The 16717-nt window shown below is 52.9% G+C and overlaps 2 protein-coding genes across 12 annotated transcripts in view; one reads left to right on the plus strand and one right to left on the minus strand.

The window, feature by feature from the left end:
* DEXI (Dexi homolog) lies at positions 1-12622 on the minus strand. 5 transcript variants are annotated; one of them, XM_074346787.1, is made up of 4 exons: positions 11828-12622; positions 10332-10459; positions 2690-2780; positions 1-640 (listed from the first exon to the last, which is right to left on the minus strand). In XM_074346787.1, the coding sequence occupies exon 1, from the start codon at positions 12259-12261 to the stop codon at positions 11974-11976; it is 288 nt and encodes a 95-aa protein (XP_074202888.1). In that variant the 5' UTR covers positions 12262-12622; the 3' UTR covers positions 1-640; positions 2690-2780; positions 10332-10459; positions 11828-11973. The 5 variants fall into 5 exon arrangements, with proteins under 5 accessions (XP_074202888.1, XP_074202890.1, XP_074202889.1 ...); XM_074346789.1 differs by lacking the exon at positions 10332-10459; XM_074346788.1 differs by lacking the exon at positions 2690-2780 and having other exon boundaries at positions 10336-10459.
* Positions 12623-14612: 1990 nt separating this feature from the next.
* The window catches only part of CLEC16A (C-type lectin domain containing 16A), a 196337-nt gene continuing 194232 nt past the window's right edge, over positions 14613-16717 (plus strand). For 3 of the 7 annotated variants that reach the window (XM_074346794.1, XM_074346795.1, XM_074346796.1), the window contains exon 1: positions 14613-14870. In XM_074346794.1, the coding sequence (XP_074202895.1) occupies positions 14791-14870 (80 nt within the window). In that variant the 5' untranslated portion in view covers positions 14613-14790. The remainder of the gene's footprint in view (positions 14871-16717) is intronic. The other 4 variants (XM_074346790.1, XM_074346792.1, XM_074346791.1 and 1 more) reach the window with 2 other exon arrangements.

Here is a 16717-nt window from a genome sequence, read left to right on the forward strand (position 1 = left end):
TTGGAGTTGCATACATTTTTTAATTGAAAGAAGTCAGCCTCCTAAGTATTGCTTTTACAGGTTTATCGAAGTCAAGTATTTATACCACTCACATTTTCGAAAAAAATATTTCTGGCCGGAAGAGCGCTGTCCCCCCGGCACAATATATCATCAGTTCTGGCAATCTGATGGAGAGCAAACAACTTGAAATGAATGAGTCAAACCCCACCCTTGGCCCCCAACATGTTCTTCTTTTCCTTCTGAGTCACCCTCCGAAACAGTCGCTGCATCTAAGACCAGCCTCGGGCCAAACCTTGCCGCTCCGCTGGCATCAAACAGAGCTGGGAGACGCTTCTGTGTGTGAAGTGTCCTCTCCAAAGGTTAAGTGGGGGAAGCAGGTGCGGTCAGGGGTCAATAGCAAGGAGGCAGACTCTGGCTGGGCTCCTGTAAACATCCATCGCAGCTGCGAAAGGTGGGAAGCCAAGGCAAGGCCGTTTGCGTGATGCTGCAGGCAGGCGAGGTCTCTGGGCGCCCTTTCCTTCCCCCTTCTGCAGGGGCCCGTGCCTTCTGGACCTCGGCACTCAGTCTCAATCTCTCTATCCCTGTCCTGGGTCAGGACCGGAACCTCTCTGTTGGCACGAAGCTTTTGAGGGGCGCAGGCCTAACGAGAGGGACAAAGAGTGTTACTGGCATGGAATCACTGCCCTGCCACCCAGTGGTGGTGGTGGGGGTGGAGATCTGGACCTGTCCACCCGCTGCCCTCAGGTCTTCCTCCCTCGTTTTTGGGGAAACACTAGAAGCCCTAGATTCAGGCTAAAGATGTTTTTCTGTAATTTTTATTAAAAACTCCTTTTTATGAATTTGCCTGACTTCTAAGGCAGTTGCACCTGGGAGATAATCCCCAGAAGACCTGAGGGAGGAGGGCAGCCCGCTCCGAGGGCACCCAGGGTCTGCTGGCTGACGAGCTCCAGGGCAGCTGAGCAAGGCCCGGGGAGTGGGTGGGGCTTGGCGCAGCTCCCACCTTGCCGGAAAAATGCTTTGCAGCCTACAGGAAGGCTTCGGCCAGAGCCAAGCTACTCAGCAGCTCTGCTTAGCTCGACTCCCCAGGACACTGCATCACCCTCATGCCTGGCTCCCCACAGGCCCTCATCTCCCATTCCTTTCTCTCTTGGGGTCCAGCTGGGTGCTTGTGTATCTGCAGCATCTCATATTCCCAGGCCCACCCTCCTTACAGCCCCCACAAGTCCTGCCCCCGTTCTGAGCCTCACCTTTGCCAGCTCAGGCTAGCCCTTCTGCAAACGTCACTGAGCATTGAACAAAACATATGTTAAACATGACATGTGCTATTGTTCATCAGAGCACTATTGACCTTTCAGGCAGGACAATTTTCTGATGTGCAGGGTGCTGTTCTGGGCATTGCGGGGTGTTTAGGGATCCCTGGTCCCTGACCACCAAGTGCCAGCAGCACTCCCAGTCACTGTGGCAACTCAAAATGCCCCCTCACCCCATTTCCAAGGCCACCTAAGGTGGCAGAACTGCTTCCACTGAGAACCATGCATCTCGCCATTTTATCGGCTAAGAAACAGAGGTTCAGGGAAGCCAAGTGGCCTGCCTAAAGCTGCACAACTGTGACAAGCAGAGCTGGCACTGGAATAGTGACAATGATGGAAATAATCAGGGCAGCTACCACTTCCTGAGTTTTACTATGTGCCACGAGCCCAAGGCAGAGCTGTGGGTGCCTCACCACATTACATCCACTCACCCTTTCCAGGCACACTGACCTGGCAGCTTCCACCTGCAGGGACCTGCCTCTCTGCCTCCAGGGCCTACTTGGGCCCCAGGCCACAAGTCCAGGCAGAGCCAATGTCTCCCCACAGCTGCCTTCCAACCAGTGATGGCCAGCAAACTGGTAGACTGATACTCCAGCTCTCACCTGGCATCTGGGACAACTCTGAGGCATATTCTCCACCTACACTGGTTCCCAGAGCTCCTGAGCAGGACTAAGCCCAGGGCCACAGTGGTGACCTACACGAGGACACATCCTTTCCCCATCTCACTGCCCCATTCCCCACCGCTAGTTCCTGGGATCATCTCCCAAATAAACAATTTGTACTTGAATCCTTGTTCCAGGGTCTGCTTCCTGGGAAAGCATGACTGAGATGGAGTGTTACACGGGTCACTTCATTCAAACCTCCCAACAACCCCAGGAGTTCCGTACTATTATGATTCCATGATACAGATGAAGACACTTAACTAAGGTTAAGAGAGGGTAAGAAACTTCTCTAAGGAGGCTCAGCTCTCCAGGGCTTTGTCCCACTGGAGATTTTAAACATATTACATAAACTCATACCTCCTGTGTGCCAGGTCCTGAGCTGGGTACTGGGGACCACGCAATGAGTACAGCCCCTGCCTTTGATACACAATCTAGTGAGCAATTTCAGCCCAAGGTAATACACTGACCCCGGGAGGAAGCACAGGGGATGGATAGAGCCTAGAGTCTGGGGAAGGCTGCGCCCAAAGGACATGCCAGGTAGGGGGTGGGCTGGTAACCAGGTCCTGGAAGCTCCTGTATTTTGTTAGGGGCGGAGAGAAGGGGGTTGAAGGCTGGCCATGGGGGAGGCATGGCTGGAGAGGTGAGCAGGGGCCAAATCAGCCAAATTTCTCATGTTGTCTGCCAGATTTATCCCCTGGAGGCCAGCTGGGAACATACCCTTCCACTGCTCAGAGACCTTCCCCAGCTCCCACTGATGACCAAGGCAAGTCCTCACGTCCCCGGACCCCATCTGGTCTCCCACGTGGACCTGGCAGGTGAGAGCAGAAGCCGGGGCTGCAGCTAGAGCATCGGAGAGCTTGGCCCTCCAGAAGGGTGTTCACAGGGTCCCCTCCCATCCCACCAGGAGCCCACCTTCTGTGGACCTCCCTCCTCCAAGGAGACTCCGGGGTTCCCTGTGGTGCTCTCGAGGGCCCTGGTGTCTGGGAACCTGGAGCAGAATAGTTTATTCTGACTCAGCTTTAGCAGGGCTCACTGAGCGCTCTCCAAGGCAGGGGATCCCATTTCAGTCTTGGGTGGGAGGGGTTAGAGAACCCCCCTCGGAGAAGGGACTCACTTCCCCTCCCTAGTCCTTGCAAACAGCATCGAGTCCCAGGCAAGTCTGGCTGGCGCGCTGCTGTCACGCACCCTATTCCCCCATCTGAACAGACTCAGGGCCTTGCAGGCGCCGGCTCCAGCTGGAACTCACTAACTCGCTCTGTTCTCCTTCTTTATCTGTAGGGTCACCTTCTATTTTTGGCAAGTGATGCCAGTTTTCCACTTCTAATAATAATACTACAAAGTTCCCCTCTTCACAACATTACTTTCACTTTAAAAAGAGAGCCGGTTTAAGGACAACTGCGTAAGTAACAGTTCAGGCGGTGGGCAGACAGAGCAAAAATTGCTGGCAGCATCATATGAGGTTTAGGAGACCCTGATCTGTGTTGGTCTTACTCACTCCACAGAGAATGAAGGGACCCAGAGAGGGCGGTGACCTGCCCTAAGTCACACAGCCAGCTGCGGACAGAGATGCGGCCCCAGGCCTCTGTATCTGTGCCTGGAGGATGTCTTGGTTCCTCTCCTCTGTGCCACACACCGTGGCTGCTAAGGCTCAATCCCCTCCTTCCTTTGACTTGCAAGCCTGGCCTCACAGCAAATCTGCAGACATTTATCAAGCACTTGGTATTCCCCTTGGACTGTCTGCTTCGACTCATGGCTTAACTCGTTTATTCCTCAAAACAATCCTAGGAGGTGGGGCCAAGTGGGACCATCGCCCCTGAATTTCACATGGGGCTCAGAAAGGTTAAGTACACTGAGCAAGGTCACACAGCTCGTAAATGGCACAGCCAAGATTTGAACCTCCATGTCTGACCCCAACGTCTGTCTCAATTCCTCCCAGCATCTAGTTCCCCATTTCCCTTGGGCATCAGAAGTCCTGGGCGGAAGAGCACCCTAGGGCTGCAGCTTAGAGTCCAGTCAGTGGGTTCTCCAACCCTCTAACATCAGTAGAACATGACTGACAGTTCAGCAGCCATTGGCTTTGGCTTTTTTCCCTTTCCTTCTAAACTGCAACCTTGCACTCCAGGCCACTCTCCAGAGTTGGCCAGAGAGAGTGGCAGGCTGACTCATTTCTGTCACTGGAATGACATTTGGACACCTGATTCATTTTAAGAAGAAATGTCTCAGTTTGATACCTCTGTGGAGAAGCTGCCTAGTTTGAGGTTTGGCTTAAGTGAGAAAATGACCCAGTATCTTAAAGGTGTTGGTGGGGTGATGCTCTGGACACACTGGAAGGGGATTCTTTTTGCATTTGGGACCTCCCACTGTCCTGCTCCTCTGGGCGGCCAGGGCACGATCTGGAATTGGCTTATCTCTAGTAATTCTGGCTCTACCCTTTCCCAGCTGTGTGACCTCAGGCAAGTCACCTAAACTCTCTGGGCCTGTGTTCTCCTCTGAAATAATGCCTACCTCATCTGGCTGTTGCGAGGATTACATGAAGTCGTGTCGGTGGAATGCCTGCAATACCCAGCACACACTGCCCCGCCCCTCCGCGTCCCCACCTGTTCCCAGCTAGAAAACACTCAGGGCCGGGGCCAGTGGGGGGCAAGGGTGTCTCCTCAGTGCTGGAGGTCTTATGAAAGGGGCAGCCCTGTCCTCCTCCAAAGACCCTGCCTGCTAGAAACCCGTTGCTCGTTCCTCTTTCTCTACCAACCAAACAATTAAAGTGGCTAAAGACAGATGCCACCCAGATATGATTTGCCCAGTGTCTCCCTTGTCATCTCAGCACCAGGCCACGCAACAGGGAGGCCTCGGCCTTGTCCGGTTGACCAGTGCGTGGCCGGAAGGGGTTGGGAAAGGAGGTGCTGCCCAGCTGCCTGGGTCTGGGTCCCTGATCGAAGCCAGTGTCCTGGCCAGTTTCTCCACTAGTTCCTGGATTCTGGTTTACATGTCGGCAGCCAACGCTCATCAGCCGTGGGTTCTGTCAAGATTCCTGGTCCAGCACGTGTCTCCAGCTGGCTTGTGCCCGAGACTGGGTGAGGCCTTCAGAAGGGCAGCGTGTGCCCAACACCTTCGTACCACACCCAAGAACCACCTGGACTACTAGTTATTTAGTATTTTAAGTTGATGCACTTTTTTCTCCAAGTCCAAACTTTTCTGTCACTATCATGAATAAAAAACAGTATCATTTGTCATCAACAGAAAGCAACACTAAAAATGAATGATGCAATTCATTCTAGCCAGATAAGCCTGGCCTGCACAAAGGGAGCCTGCGCCTGGTTTCTCTGCTCAAAAGGCCAAAGTAGCACATGCCAAGGAGGCAGGGCACCGAGAGCCTGGTTGAACTAGGCTTTGGTGTATTCACTGCCTCCTGGGGACGCCTATGACAAGGACTTCACTTGGGGAAGAACTGGGAGTGTGGTCCCTTGGCCACCTCGTAGTTGGGTGTCTGGGGAGAGTCCTTGAACCTCCCCAAGCCTCAGTTTCCCGCCCTTTATAATGGAGTTAATGAGCCCTGCCCTGCCTGCTTCCTGGGTGATGCTCAGGGGAAGCTATGGAGATGTGGGAGAGCTGGTTATTTTTAACTACCTAGCCAAGTCCCCTGCCAGGAAGGCATCTCAGGAATGGATCCCTCCCCTTTGGGGGTGACTGGAACTGAAACTAGCTCCCAGCCACCCCGAGGCTTGGGGCAGGGATTGATGGCCATGAGGACACGAGCAATCACCACCCTCAGGCTGCTTCAAAGGCTGCCCGCACACACACACCCTCCCTGGTAAGTGGCGCCTGCAGAGGAAGGGTGCTAGAGGAAAGGGGAGGTCTTCCTGGCCTGAACCCTCTGTGTCTGACGCACCATCAACCCTGATGGCGTCGTTTATTAAGAACCAACCATCTCATCTAATGTGCACAAACCCTTCAGCAGGTACTATTATCCCCCTTTGACAGGAAAGGAAACTGAGGCTTGAGGAGGTGAAGTTGCTTATCTAAGGCGTTAGTGGAGCTGGGATTTAAACCCAAAGCTGACTGCAAGCTCCTGGGCAACGACCTTCAGGGTACACAGAGAAGGCCTGATAACAGAGTCACACACAGCTAGCCAACACCTGGCTTTTCTGTTCTCGGTCAATCCTTATGACTACTTGGAGAAGAAAGGTCCGCTTGGGTGCCGGAGTTTACCTGTGACAGCTACTAACCTGAATTGCCGACAAAGAGCCAGGGGCCCCACGCCTTTAGCTGGCTTTAGTATTTGGTCAGAGGTTAATGACTTTGGCACTTGGTATTTTTATCCATGCAAGTGATGCTGGTTTTCTCCTTTCAGTGACATAAACAACCTTATAAAGACAAACTCAAAGTAGATTTTAAACAAGTGAAGCACTAACACTAGTGTACTTAATCACAAACTATAAATTATAAAGGAAGGAACAGTAACTTTGTAGTGGAGAGAGCCAGCAGACGAGACCTTAGCCAAGTGGTCAGAGTCAGTGTCACCAGTAATAGGGCAAACAGACATCACGTGCCTCCTGATACGACATACTCAGGATACACACTCACTGCTCTGTGGTAGTCCTGCCAAAAGCGCACCGTCTGAATCTAATTTCAAGACTAAACATCAGACAGGCCCGAACTAAGAGACATTCTACAAAATACCAGACTTGTATTCTTCAAAAATGTCAACGTCATGAAAGATACAGACTGAGAGACTGATAGATTGAAGGCGGCACAAGGAACACGGCAAGCGATACCAAGAGTGATCTGGGATTGGATCCTGGACCTCAGCTCCCCGTCCTCCTCTTTATTGTGAAAGGACACTATTGGGACAATTGATGAAATGTGAGTAACCAGAGATTAGATTGGTCATAGTTTTTTTTATCCATGTAATTTTGCTGATTTTGACAGCTGTATTGTGATTAGGTAAGTGAATGTCCCTGTTCTAAGGAAATACACACCAAAATATTTAGGAGTAAGGGATCATAATGTCTGCCATCTGTTTTAAAAAGTTTCAGCCGAACATTTATCCATGTATGTATATGTGTATAAATCCATGTGTACACACAGTGAGCACGCCGTACACATGAGCAAACGTGGCAAGTGTTAATTGACCAATTTGGGTGACGTATATACAGGAATTCTTTGCAACTTTTGTGTAACTGTGAAATTATTTCAAAATAAAATTTTTTTAAAAACTCATAAAAAAAGGAGCAAGAGTATGTATGACGTAGGCCTGACAGAGCCAGGTAAGTGGTATTCCAAGGATGGGAGCCGGGAGCCCCTCTCTGGAGGCCCCTGCACCCTCCCTCTGCACTAGGTCAGGAGGTTCAGCTGTCTTACTTGGCTTTCTTTGTTCCCCTGGCCCCTCACTTCCCCTTTCTGGGTCTCAGTGTCTTTACTGGAGAGATGGGGATGAGGATGCCTGTCCTTTTCATTGTGATCTTGGTTTCCCAAAAGCACACTATGCTTCCAGATGTCCCAGGGGAGGGGGCTGGAGACAGCAGATAAACCAGGAACACTATCCATCAGGCTGATAGGAGTCCTTCATATCTTACTTAGTCCAAGAAAACAGATGCAAGGGCTGTGAGGGCTTTCCTTAGATGAGACCTCCAGTTTGCATAACGCGGACACAAGGGGGTGGGACCCCTGGCTTCTCAGTTGTCTTGAGACAACATACTGGGGTCTTTTCCTGTCCAAAGGGGCAGCCAGCACACTTCTGAGGGAGCCTCATCTCAGGACAGAGATGGTCAGCCGGGCCTGGGGATGCACCTGCCTCCCCTCGTCACCACCACCCGTCTCTCACCTGGACGACAGCCACAGCCTCCCAGCTGGTTCCCCTCATCTGCCCTGAACCTGCCTGGAGCTCCACATGGGATCTCCCACAACTTGAATCTGCTGTGCCCACGTCCCTGGGGAAGGTTTGTTTCTGAGCAGGGGAACCATAGGCCCAGGCGGGGGGTCCTGCTGAAGGCACAGGCCGCAGTCTGGCACAAAGGGACCAGGGTAGGAAGATCAGGAAGGAGCAGCTGTAGCACCCAGTTGGGACACTGAAGCCTGGGGAACCCTGTAATAAGTAGACTGGGTCTGGTTACTCTGAGCCCCAAATCTGGTCTCCACCAGGCCAGGCTGACTCTGGCAGCAACATTCTCATCTCTGCATTTCCAACGCAGAGAGGTTCCTCTCCCCCAGCCCTCCCTCTGTGCCAGGAGAGGACTGGCAGGCACCAGCTGCCTTCATCAGGAACCAGGACAAATCAATCCAGCTAAGCTGCCTCCGCAGTGGAACTGCTGGGACGTGAGGACTCTCCCGGCTCCCAGACCAGCTGCAGGCCCTTTCTCCCGGGAAGGAGGGAGCTCCTGATCCCCGCTCCCTGTTCCTGGGCCTCCATTAACCCTCTAGGAAAACCACAGAGTGGCAGCTCTCCAAAGCTCCGGAGCTGGTGGGAAAGGTCACCTGAGGGTCTCGAGATGGGAAGGCAGGGTGGGAATTCTGTCCCGGTTGTCCAGACTTGCAGTCACCCAGCACTCAGGCAGCCAGTCCTCTTTTACTCATCATGGCATATAAATATTCATGTGTGAGCGTGTGTGCAGGTTTATGCATTTCCAAGGGCCTAGGTGTACACGCTTCCCATTGTATCTGACTGTTAACAATAATAGTTAATTTGAATATATCACTTATACACAAGGGAAGATCTGAGAGCTTTATATCTATCTCACTCAACCCTCAGAACGAGGTAGATTTTCATTATCCCTGCTTTACAGAAGAAGAATGTGATGCACAGGGAGGTACAGAGTATGCCCAAGGTCAACTAGGACTGGGATTTGAACCCAGGTCATCTGAATCTAGGGACTTGGCTCCTTATCATGACCCTAATACTGCCTCCTTAAATAGGTGCTCAACCAATGTTTGAGGAACTGAGTTACGTGGGTACAGACATAAGGGAAGAGAGGGAGGGGGTGAAAGAAAGCACACCTTTTATCTTGAGATCCACCCCAGTCCCCACTCTCTGGCATGCCCACGAACTTAGTGCTTCCTGGATTGGCCAGTGGGTCACATGATACTGTGTCTACGTGGCAATGAGCCAGAAAGAGCGAGATTTGACTATCATTGTTCCTCTGCTTATGGAAAGGAGCCTAGAGATGAGGTGACCATCTTTAATCCTTCCCATGGGCTTTGCTTTCTGCGAGCCACCTCGCCCCGACCAGGTCTGGGCTTCCCTAGTCCTTGGGGCTAAGGGCACTTAGGCTTAGATCTCGGAGTGGGCAAGAAGGAACATGGTGCATGGCTCCCACCATTTATTTCTCCAGGATGAGTATGTCCCACAGCCCCAGGCCTCCCTACCTCGAAAGGTCAGGTTCTGTCACTTTGGAAGTTTTGCAACGGTGTCTCCAAGACACACTTCCTAGTATTTCTGCTCAGACAGCATGTGCTGCAAAGCATGTTGAAGCATTTGGGCTTCAGCTTTTGGTTCAGAGTATGCCAATGTTTTCATTTGGAAGGGGAAGTGTTTCTGTTGATGTGGCGAAAAGATAAAATAAGACATTCTGCACCAAGTTACACTGACTGAAAGTCAAGAGCTTGGCTTGGGGGCATTTATCTTGGGATCCCCAAGGCCTGGCACAAGAGCAGGCAGGGCTAAAGTTTGTTGAATGACCCAATGAGTGAATATGCAAAGGGCCTGGAACCAGGCATGATTTATGGTCAATACTCAGTTCAAGTTCTCAATGGATCCCATAAGTTCTGCTTCTAGAAGGTGCTCTTGGTCTGTTTGTGTGTCTCCATCTTCACCAACTTGGCCTCACCCAAGCCTCCATCACCTGAGCAACAGCTCCTAACTGGCTTCCCTATTTCTGCACTTGTCCCTGAGGCCCATCCTGCCCACAACTGCCAGTCATCTTTGTAAAAATGCGGACTGGAATTGTGTCATCCCCTGCCTAAAACCTCCTGATGGCTTTCCACTGCTCATGGCTGTGGCCTCCCAGGACCTGCATGAGGCCCTGCCCACTCCACTAGCCTCTCTGGGGCTGCTCTCCTGTCATGCTGGCCTCTTTTCAGTTGCTGGAAGAACCAACTCTCTCCCAGCCCATGGCCTGGGCACTAGTGGATCCCTCTGCCTGGATTGCTTTGCTCCAGATCTGTGTGGCTCCTCCCATCAATTCAGGGCTCAGCATAAAAGGGTTATCTCTTCAGAGAGGACTTCTCTGACCCTTCTATGTGAAGCAGCCCATCTCTAGTGTTCTGTGTTACTCACTCAACAGGCATTTTTTGAGCACCTGCTAGATGCCAGGCACGTTTCTAAGTGCTGAGGACATAGCAGCAAACACAATAGGGGACTTCTTACATGCCTTTGTAGTTCTCAAAAAATCCGTCTTGTTTGGGAACCCACTTTTCGTTTTCACCAAGTGCCAGGAGGTCCGGGGCTGAGTCTGTCCTTTTCACTGTGTTCACGCACCAGGCACATTAGGTAATCTGTAAACATTTGTTCAATAAAAGAACAAACTGATGGAAGGATCGACAGATGATGTATGGAAGGCAGGTAGGCAGACTAAGTAGGTATGCAGAGTAGCTGATGCACACCCCACCTGGCCCTTGGCTCTTGCTAAGGTCTTCCTGAGCTCAAATGAAGCTTTCTTCAAAGAAATCTCACTGTCAGGGGAGCCCCTGCCCCCCAGCACTACTGCCAATAGGTCTTGCCCCATCGTGCACCACTCAACTATGGTCATCTTGGCTCAGACCGGCAACAGAGGAGGGGGCAACCTTAGCATGCCTGAGGTGAGTGGCACTAGTGTCTGTTTTCCAAAAGGCCCCCCACCTCAGTATCTCCCCTCCACTGCCACTCAGGACCTGTGCCAGGAGACATGCCAGGCCTGCCCAGCTGAGGGGCTCAGCCAAGGAGTTCCTGTATGCTCTGTGAACCCTCACAGACCCTCCCTCCTCTAGTCCAGCTGCCTCTCTTCATGCTGTGTGACTTTGGCCAAGTCTTCCTCCTTTCTGGATCTTCATTTCCCTCCCACCAACACACAAGGTGGGGCTGTACAAGCTTCCTGGTGGCGGCCCAGATGCAAGACTTTCACACCTCAGTGCAGTGACCCTGTGGTCCCTTCTGCTGACCCAGGAGCCCCTTGAGGCTTTGCAAACACTGCAGACAAAGCCACCCTGGCACCAACCCCCAGCCTGCCTGGTCTGCGAAAGCAGCCCGTGAAACTGGCAGCCTCTGCAGATTCGAGCTGCGGAACTGATGAGCTGGGGCACCCTGAAACCTGACTCCCAAACAGCAGCAAAGCCAAGGCCAAAGGAAGTGCAGGGTTCTGTGCTGAAGGAGGTTTCTCCTCTCAGCCTCAGCAAGGAGTCCTTGCTCTCAGTCTCTACCCAGCCCCCTAAGAGGCCACAGAGCAAAGATGATCAGTTCCTGGCTTCCTACCTCTTTTAACACTGCAAGTCTTTACACTTCCAGGACTAGGAAGAGTCCCCAAAAAGCCAAGGTCACCATTAAGCCACGCTGAGGATGTGGGGAGGAGTTGACAACTCTGCCTCAAATGGATTTGGGTGCAAAGGCTTTCCCCACAAGCTGTAGCAGTTGGTACCATGGCTAACCCAAAAGCCACTCAGGTCCTGCTTCCCTTCCCTTCTTCAACAGCTGTCACCTTCACTAAGGGGAAGGTTTCCTGCCCTAAGGGCCCAAGAAGAGTCCAGCCATTCCTGGCATCCAAAAAGACCTGGACGAGGTGGATGGGAGAATCAGAAGACTGGGGGAGGGTGTGTGTCCAGCTTGGGATGCCTCCCTCTTCCTTGCCAGCGCCCCAACCCGCCCTCATCCTGCACAGAGAGGGCACTTACAGGCCTCGGAGGCCGGAGAGGGCCTCGTCCTGGGGGTCCCATCCCTGGCCAGACGGTGCCCTCAACCAGCAGCGGTGGCATGATCTGGGCGTTGGTCCGGGCCGAGGGTTGCGGGTCGTTGAGGGAGCGGGAGATGGCAGCCAAGCCTACTCCAAGTAACCATCGAAGACGTCGAGCTCCGAGTCGGCATCGTAGAGGCCCGAGCCGGGGTCGGAGAGCACGCCGAGGTCCACGAGAGCCTGGTCCATGTCCTCGGGCAGGAAGACGAGGCCTACGTTGAGGACGATGTACTCCATGAGGAAGGCGTAGTATAAGATCAGCACATTGACGAAGAACAGGCCCACGTAGAACATAGAGGGCAGCAGCGGCGGCGGCACGGAGGGGACCAGGGGGCCCAGCGAGTCCAGGTGGGCCGCGACTCGGGCACCGGGCATGCAGGGGGCGGCGAGGGCGGCGGCAGCCCGGCGATCCCAGCGAGTTCAGCCGCTGCGGCGCCCGGGCGGCCGGCGAAGGGGCAGCTTAGCCATCCAGGGGCGCCCCGGGGCTGGCCGAGGCGGCGCCGGGCCCCGGCGGTGCGCCCCTGGGGATGTGAGTGGGCCCCTGCGGACGCGCCTCGGCCTCCGAAACGTACCAGGCGGGGTCACCCCACACCCAGAGGTGCCCACACAGCCCTATGGATCCTCCCAGCCGTCAGGCAGGCCCCCTTGCAGTGGCCGGCGGCTGCCCGGCTCCTCCGATACGCCGCGCTCGCGCTCACGGGCGCTCGCAGCTCCTGGAGGGACCCCACCGAAGCTAAGCGTTAAAGGCCAGTCCCCGCGACGGTCTCTTCAGCCCCGCCCGGCCGTTTCTCGAGCCCCCTACGCGCCCCCGGAGGCGCAGCGCCCATGGCTGCTGCCGCCGCCGCGTCGCCCTCCTGGTAGCGTTCCGAGCACCGCCTCCGAAACAGCCCCGCGCTCATTGGTCCACCACCTCTTGCCCGCGCTCATTGGCTCGCCCAACGCCCGGGCTCATTGGCCCGAGCCGTCCGGGGGCGGGTACCGTCTCGCTCCGCCCCTCGGGCCGCTGGCGTCTGAGTTGCTTCCTTGGTTCCGGACTCAGCGCAGATCTCGAATCCAATTCGCTCTGCAAATCCCCGACGGGGTAGGGGGAGGGGAAAGAATCAGAACACAATTCAAACCTAATATTGGCGCCATGCCTTTTTGGGACTCAGTTTACCTGTTGAAAAGGAGGCAGGGTAGGAGGGCGGTGGGCTTTACCAGTGAAAATTTTGGACTTTCCTACAGCAGCAATTTTCCACGCTGTAGAAGATCAATCAGTGCTGCCTTCATCTATCCAAATTCTGCCTGCTGGAAGGTCTGCTCCCAGCAGGTCAGACCTTCAGCAGTAGGGTTACTTCTTGGTTTTACTTTGTAAACCATGTTTTAAAACAATAATAATACACGTGGTTAAACAGTCAAACAACTAAGAAGTACACAGAAGTGAGTCTCTTCCACTCGCTGACTCACCCTCTTCAGCAGACTGATCTTGCCCAAAGCGCCTTCTAGAGCGGTTCAACAGACCTTTAAATCTCAGGCCACACTGGGCTGTATTGCTTAATTGGAGCCAGGTGGGGCAGTGTAGTATGTTACCCTTTTTTAACAGATGAGGAAACTGAGGCCCAAAGGAACAGAAGGATCGTGGAAGCTGCTGGGCCTGTGTGTGTTTGGAAGCCAGAACCTGCCTTTTTTCCTCCATGATTGTCTCTTGCCCTTTTAGATGAATTGCAGAGCAAACCATTAGCCCTCCAACTGCTGAAGGTGAAATAAACCTTCATTCATTCAGCCAGTCACTCTGCCAATATTTGTTGAATACCTATCATGTGCCAAACCTTGTGTTAGGCATTGGGGAAAACATTGGCCTTTAGCCCAATTCTGTCCTGAGCACAGTTAGTGGGACGCAGTAGACCTCTCATAACCACGAGGTGTAGAAATTAATGAATGAATGGTGAACAGGGCAGTATCACCTCCACTGAGTTTTCGACTCCTAATCCAGGAGAGAAATTCAGATACATCTTCTTGGTTGGTGTTGGAAACTGGGTGTTGCCTTATTTTTTAAAATGTGGTTGTTTTAAAAATGGAATGGATTTTGGGTGAAGACCAGAGAAATCCTCTGAAAGTACAAGACGTTCAGTTTTGGTATATCGTGGCTTGAAGGTCTTTCAATATTTATTTTTTAACTGAGGTAGAAAAAGAAAAAGGCTGTGAGGACAAACCAGCCCGTTACCGATTTGGTGCAGTTTTTTATTGGGGGAATGAAAATAAGGGTGCCTAGGTTTGAACCCTGGCTCTGCCACTTACTAACCGGATGACCTTGGGCAACTCAACCCCTCTGTGATTCACTTTTCTCCTGGGTATAATGGGAATAATAATAGTACTCACCTCATAAGGTTGTGAGAATTAAACATTATATGTAAAGCGCTTAGGGCAGTGGCACTTAGCAAGTGCCAAACAATGGCTATTCTTATTCTCATCATAAGCTAATAATTGTTAGCACTGTGGTAATTTACTCGCCCATCTTCGCCAATTCAGTCCTCAGGGTTCCGCCCATAGGTTTCTCATTCCCGCCCACCCCGACGAAACTACGGACTCTCCTCCTCTCGCTCCGCCTCATCTCCAAGGCCGCAGGCCCGCGGTTGTGTGATGCACGCCGGGCCTTGTGGTTCGTTCGCAGAGTCCTGTCAGCAGGGGCCTCGCGGGCGAACTACACTTCCCAGCGTTCCTCGTGGCGGCGGCCGTAAAGCGCGGCGGTCGAACGGCCGGTTCCGGCTGAATGTCAGTGCAGGGCTGTGGGCCGGGGAGGAAGGTGGTTGGCGGTCTCTTCACCTCCTCTGCTGCTGCCTCCTCTGCTTGTGCCGCCGCGGCGCCTGGCCGCTGGGCCGCTCGGGCATGAGACCGTGAGGCGAGCGACGGGCCGGGACCGCCGACATGTTTGGCCGCTCGCGGAGCTGGGTGGGCGGGGGCCATGGCAAGTCTTCCCGCAATATCCACTCCTTGGACCACCTCAAGTGAGTGTACTGGGGGCGGAGCTGGGAGGCCGCGGGGCTGGACATGGGGATGGGGGCGCATAGCGCCGGGCCGAAGGCGCTGGGAAGTGTGAAAGCGGAGGCGGAGGGCTGGGAGAGCGCCCGGGAAAAGCTGTATGGTGGTTAAGAGCTAGGGTTCTGGACTTAGGGCGCCCGGGTTCTAACCCTGACCCCGTTGCTCCTCGCTGTGTGACCTTGGGCAAGTCTCTCCGCTTCTTAGAGTCTCAGTATCCTCATCTGTAAAGTAAGGAGATGAGATTTCAGTTTACGGATGTAGATTTCGTTCTTGCTGATGCCACACGGTAGGCACCAAGCTTTCCCGGGGTGTTACTTCTCAGGCTGGACAACCTACGGGTCAGAAGTCTGGATCCTGGAGTCAGACAGATGTGAGTTCAAATCTAAGTATGTGAATTTAGGCCTCAGTTTCCTCAATTGTAAAATGGATATAGTGACAGTACCTGCTTCCTACGTTTGTTTTGAAGACGGGATGAGAGAATGAACATAAAGCTGGAAGCTTGTACAAGTGCTTAATAAAGGAAAATAATTTTTTAAAAACCTAGTTTCTTGCCGGAGTCTAAAGAGAGACTGCCAGAAGTAGAGCTATGGGGGGAGGATAGGTGGCAAAGGTGGTCCTGAGAAGCAGAAGTACACAGCGACCTGCATTCAAATCCTGTGTGACCTTGGACAAATTGCTTCACCTCTCTGAGCCTCTGGTTTCCTATCTGCAGATGGGCATGGTGAACATTGTGCAAGGATTCAGTAATGTTATGCCGGGAAAGAAATTGATCCCACTGTCTGTTACACAGTAGGTAGCCAATAATAGTAGCTGTGTTTATCAGCTGGCTAAGGCTTCCCAGACCACCCCACCTAAATAAAGTGCTTCGCCTACCATTAGATCTACCATTAGTTCCTTTCCATTAGATCTTTCTCTTAATTTCATTCATTAGTTTCATTTCCACTATCTGCAGTTATCCTGTTTGTTTTGGCTACTTTTCTGCCTGTTCCTAAACTAGTACTTCTAGGAGGGCAGAGATGGCTTGTTTTGCTCACTGCTATAGTCCCAGCATCTAGCAGTGTGCCTGGCAGATAGGAGGAGCTCAATGGCTACTTAAAGAATGGAAAAAAGTGAATGAATTGGGGAGAGGTGCAGAACATGCAGGCAGAGCCTAGGATTTTGGGGGGGGGGCGGGGGGAGTGATGGAAAATTGAGACCTTTCAGTAGGGAATGACTTCAGGGAGGAAAATATAGTGTTGGGGGAAGGAGGGAGTTGGGTGCTGGGGTAGGCAAACCTTTGGTGGTAAGAAATTGGCTGGTTTCCAGAAGGATCTCCCAAGATTACTAAAGGGAAAGAAGGATGATGGTGTGGGGGGTAGGCAGGGAACAGTAGGAGGAAGACAGGGTCCCCTGGGAAGGATGGGTAGGAGGGAAGTTAGATGGGGCTTCTCATTTGGCCAGGGGTAGGGGTGCTGTAATTCTCAGCTGTGTCCTTTCTAGCGTGGTGCAGGCATTTAATAAATGTTAGTGGGTCTCAAAGAGTAGGGGGCAGGAGGGATCACTGTCACGTGAGGAAGGGTTTTAGGGGTGGTGATGAGAGAGGACATGGGGAGGAGAGAGGCCTAGGACAAGGATGGGGGTGTGCAGGGAAGCAAAAATCTTAAATGGGAGGGCAGCTGGACGGGAAAGGGAGAGGCTGAAGGATTTCAGGAATTTAGAGAGTGGGTGGATGAGGCTGAGAAGGGGAGGATGGTTATCTAAAGGAAGCTGGGCCTCCTGCCAGCATCCAGCTACCTGTAGGCTCCCACCTAACTCTGCCTGACTCTAGCTCTTT

The sequence above is a fragment of the Camelus bactrianus genome, chromosome 18 (genome assembly GCF_048773025.1).
Source record: "Camelus bactrianus isolate YW-2024 breed Bactrian camel chromosome 18, ASM4877302v1, whole genome shotgun sequence".
NCBI lineage: Eukaryota > Metazoa > Chordata > Mammalia > Artiodactyla > Camelidae > Camelus > Camelus bactrianus.

Excerpts from the sequence above, each read along its gene's own strand:
- DEXI (XM_074346785.1), bottom strand. The coding sequence starts at position 12,261 with ATGCCCGGTGCCCGAGTCGCGGCCCACCTGGACTCGCTGGGCCCCCTG.